This window comes from Quercus suber, unplaced genomic scaffold (assembly GCF_002906115.3).
Source record: "Quercus suber isolate HL8 unplaced genomic scaffold, Cork oak 2.0 scaffold_143, whole genome shotgun sequence".
Taxonomy (NCBI): domain Eukaryota; kingdom Viridiplantae; phylum Streptophyta; class Magnoliopsida; order Fagales; family Fagaceae; genus Quercus; species Quercus suber.
In genome coordinates, this window is record NW_027069604.1 from 1,143,474 (window position 1) to 1,146,632 (window position 3,159).

General features: G+C 45.6%; 1 protein-coding gene across 1 annotated transcript; it reads right to left on the bottom strand.

Annotated features, from left to right (window-relative positions):
* Nucleotides 1-1,196: 1,196 nt before the first annotated feature.
* LOC136068938 (uncharacterized) lies at nt 1,197-2,819 on the bottom strand. Its single transcript, XM_065776839.1, has one exon. The coding sequence runs from the start codon at nt 2,817-2,819 to the stop codon at nt 1,197-1,199; it is 1,623 nt and encodes a 540-aa protein (XP_065632911.1).
* Nucleotides 2,820-3,159: the final 340 nt, after the last annotated feature.

A 3,159-nucleotide genomic window follows, 5' to 3' on the forward strand; every position in this document is an offset into this window, starting at 1 on the left:
GGGGTGACTACCAAATATAAGTACAACTCTTCTCCGGACACAGACGGGCTCAATAATGGGGCTTTGCCGAGATACCTCTTCAAATCTTCAAAAGCTTTTTGACACTCATCGGTCCATTCAAATGCTTTTTTGAGAACCTTAAAAAATGGCAAACATTTATCTGTAGCTTTAGAGACAAACCTGTTGAGGGCGGCAACTCGTCTGGTGAGGGACTGAACTTCTTTCACATTGCTAGGGGGCTTCATATCCAATATTGCTTGAATTTTGTCAGGGTTTGCTTCAATTCCTCTATAGGAAACCATAAACCCTAGGAACTTCCCCGACGATACCCCAAAAGCACACTTGCTAGGGTTCAACTTCATATGATATTGCCTCAACGTGTCAAATGTTTCCTGCAAATCGACTAAGTGTCTCTCCTCGTCTTGAGTTTTTACTAACATATCATCTATGTATACTTCCATATTCCTCCCGATCTGCGGACGGAACATGTGGTTGACCAGGCGTTGGTATGTCGCCCCAGCATTCTTTAGGCCGAATGGCATTACTTCATAACAGAACAGTCCCTGACTAGTGATAAAGGACGTCTTTTCTTGGTCCACCTCATCCATTCTAATTTGATTGTAACCAGAGAAAGCATCGAGGAAACTGAGCAACTTATGGCCGGCGGTGGAATCTACCAACTGATCAATGCGTGGTAGTGGATAACTATCCTTTGGGCAAGCCTTATTCAGGTCAGTGAAATCAACGTACATCCTCCACTTGCCATTCGCTTTTTTGACCATTACCACATTGGCCAGCCACTCAGGATAGTATACCTCTCGAATGAACTTTGCCACAATCAGCTTCTGAACTTCTTCCTTGACGGCATTATCTCTCTCTGGAGCAAACACCCTTTTCTTTTGGCGCACTGGCTTGGAGGTAGGGCATACACTCAGACGGTGGGTAATAACGCTGGGATCTATGCCTGGCATATCTTCGTGACTCCAAGCAAATACGTCCTTATTTCTTTTCAAAAAACAAATGAGATCTTTCTTGATCGTTGCTTCCAGATCTGCTCCAACCCTAGTACACCTCTCAGGGTCATCATCATCTAAAGGAATATTTTTCAATGCTTCAATAGGTTCTGCCGTCACCCTCCTTTCTTCGATATTCATTGCTTGAATCTGCTCGTCCGCAGCCAGCATGGCCAGATAACACTATCTTGCAGCTAATTGGTCTCCTTGTACTTGGCCTACCCCGTGTTCCGTTGGGAACTTGACCGACAAATGATGAGTAGATGTAACTGCCTTCCATCTGTTCAAGGTTGGCCTCCCAATTATTGCATTGTAAGAAGACGAACAATCAACTACGAGGAAACTCACTTCCATGGTTACTTGCTGCGGATACGCCCCCACCATCACTGGTAATGAAATACTACCCACAGGTTGCACCTTCATTCCACCAAAACCAACTAGGGGGGAGCTTGTTGGACGGAGTAAATCTCGTCCCAGTCTCATCTGCTGAAAAGTTGGAAAGTACAAGATATCAGCTGAACTTCCATTATCAATCAACACCCTTCTTGTCTTGTAGTCTGCAATAAGGAGAGTGATAACAATAGCATCATCATGAGGGTGATGGACTTTCTTTGCATCCTCGTCCGTGAAGGTAATTGCTTGCTCGTCCATGGTCCCTGCACTTGGCGATCGTCCAGAGAGCTGAACACTCTGCACTGCTTTCAGGTAGGCTTTCTTTGACTTAGACGACTGTCCTGCAGAACTTCCCCCCAGAATGATTCTTATTTCTCCAAGCGGTGGCCGTGACGGTTCTTCTACTTTGGCTTTTAATTTCTCGTCTCTGTGATCTCGTCCTAGGAAATTTTTCAACTTCCCTTGTCTGATGAGATTCTCAATCTGCTGCTTTAGATCAAAACATTCGTCCGTGTCGTGCCCATGATCTCTGTGGAAGCGACAATACTTATTTCTATTGCGCTTATTGGGATCTCCCTTCATCTTCTCTTGCCACTTTAAGGAAGGCTCGTCTTTGACTTGCATGAGGACTTGCTCAAGTGGCACGCTTAAAGGAGTGTAGTGTTGATTCCTTGCTGACGGACCTGCCCTCTTTTCTCGATCTTTCTTATCCTCCGTTCGTCCCTTCTTTGGACGAGGACCTTGGTCGGACTGATGAGAAGGATTTGATTCTACCCTCTCAGCCCTCTTCCTCTTCTTAGCTATAATAGCATCTTCTGCATTCATAAAGTTTTGGGCTGAATGGACGAGTTCAGCCATAGACTGAGGTTCCTTCTCATAAAGTTTATGTATAAAAAAATCAGAATTGACTCCGTTATGAAAGGCTGCCAACAGTAGCTTATCATCTACCTCGTCCACGGTCAGGGCTTCCCTATTGAAGCGTGTGATGAAGGAACGCAAGCTTTCATTCTCTCCCTGTTCTATCGTTAACAAACTGGAAGTGGATCGTCTGTGACGCTGACCCCCTATAAAGTTATTGACAAACAACTTGCTTAATTCTCCAAAAGAACTTACTGAATTCGGGGGTAATTTGCTGAACCATACTCTGGCCGGACCCTTGAGAGTGGTGGGAAAAGCTCTGCACATTATTTCATCCGGAACACCTTGCAGATGCATAGTGGTCTTGAAGGTGGCAATGTGATCAAAAGGATCCCGATTCCCATCGTATGAATCCAAAGAAGGCATTTTAAACTTTGGTGGTAGGGGATGGCCGTTGATGGAGGCCGTAAAAGGAGAGTCAGTTCTATGAACCAAATCTTCTACTGGATTTGCCCTCCTCATATTCTCCTTCATTTCGTCCATAGCCTTCTTCATCTGATCCACTCTCTCTTCAAGTCAGATGCCCTTCGTGAAGTGGTATCCCTTGATGGGCTCCCACGCTGAAAGTTCTCTCTGCCTTCTTGGTCCTGGGTTGGCCCTTCTTCATCCTGCTCTTGATGAGTCTGCCTTCTTAAGTTAACTTCTCTCCGTAACTCCTGATTTTGGCGAGTTAACTCCGCCATCGCAGCCGCCATCTAATGCATATGCTGAACAGACAAGGCCTGCACATTGGGTGCAGATTGTCGATCGCGATGGGGATTACTCGACGCATCCCTACTCTGTTGAGGACCCGGGCTAGTTGCCCTTGATCTAGTCAGAACCATTTCAAACCCTT

Coding starts and splice junctions, on each gene's coding strand:
- LOC136068938 (XM_065776839.1), bottom strand. CDS start 2,819: ATGAAGAAGGCTATGGACGAAATGAAGGAGAATATGAGGAGGGCAAAT.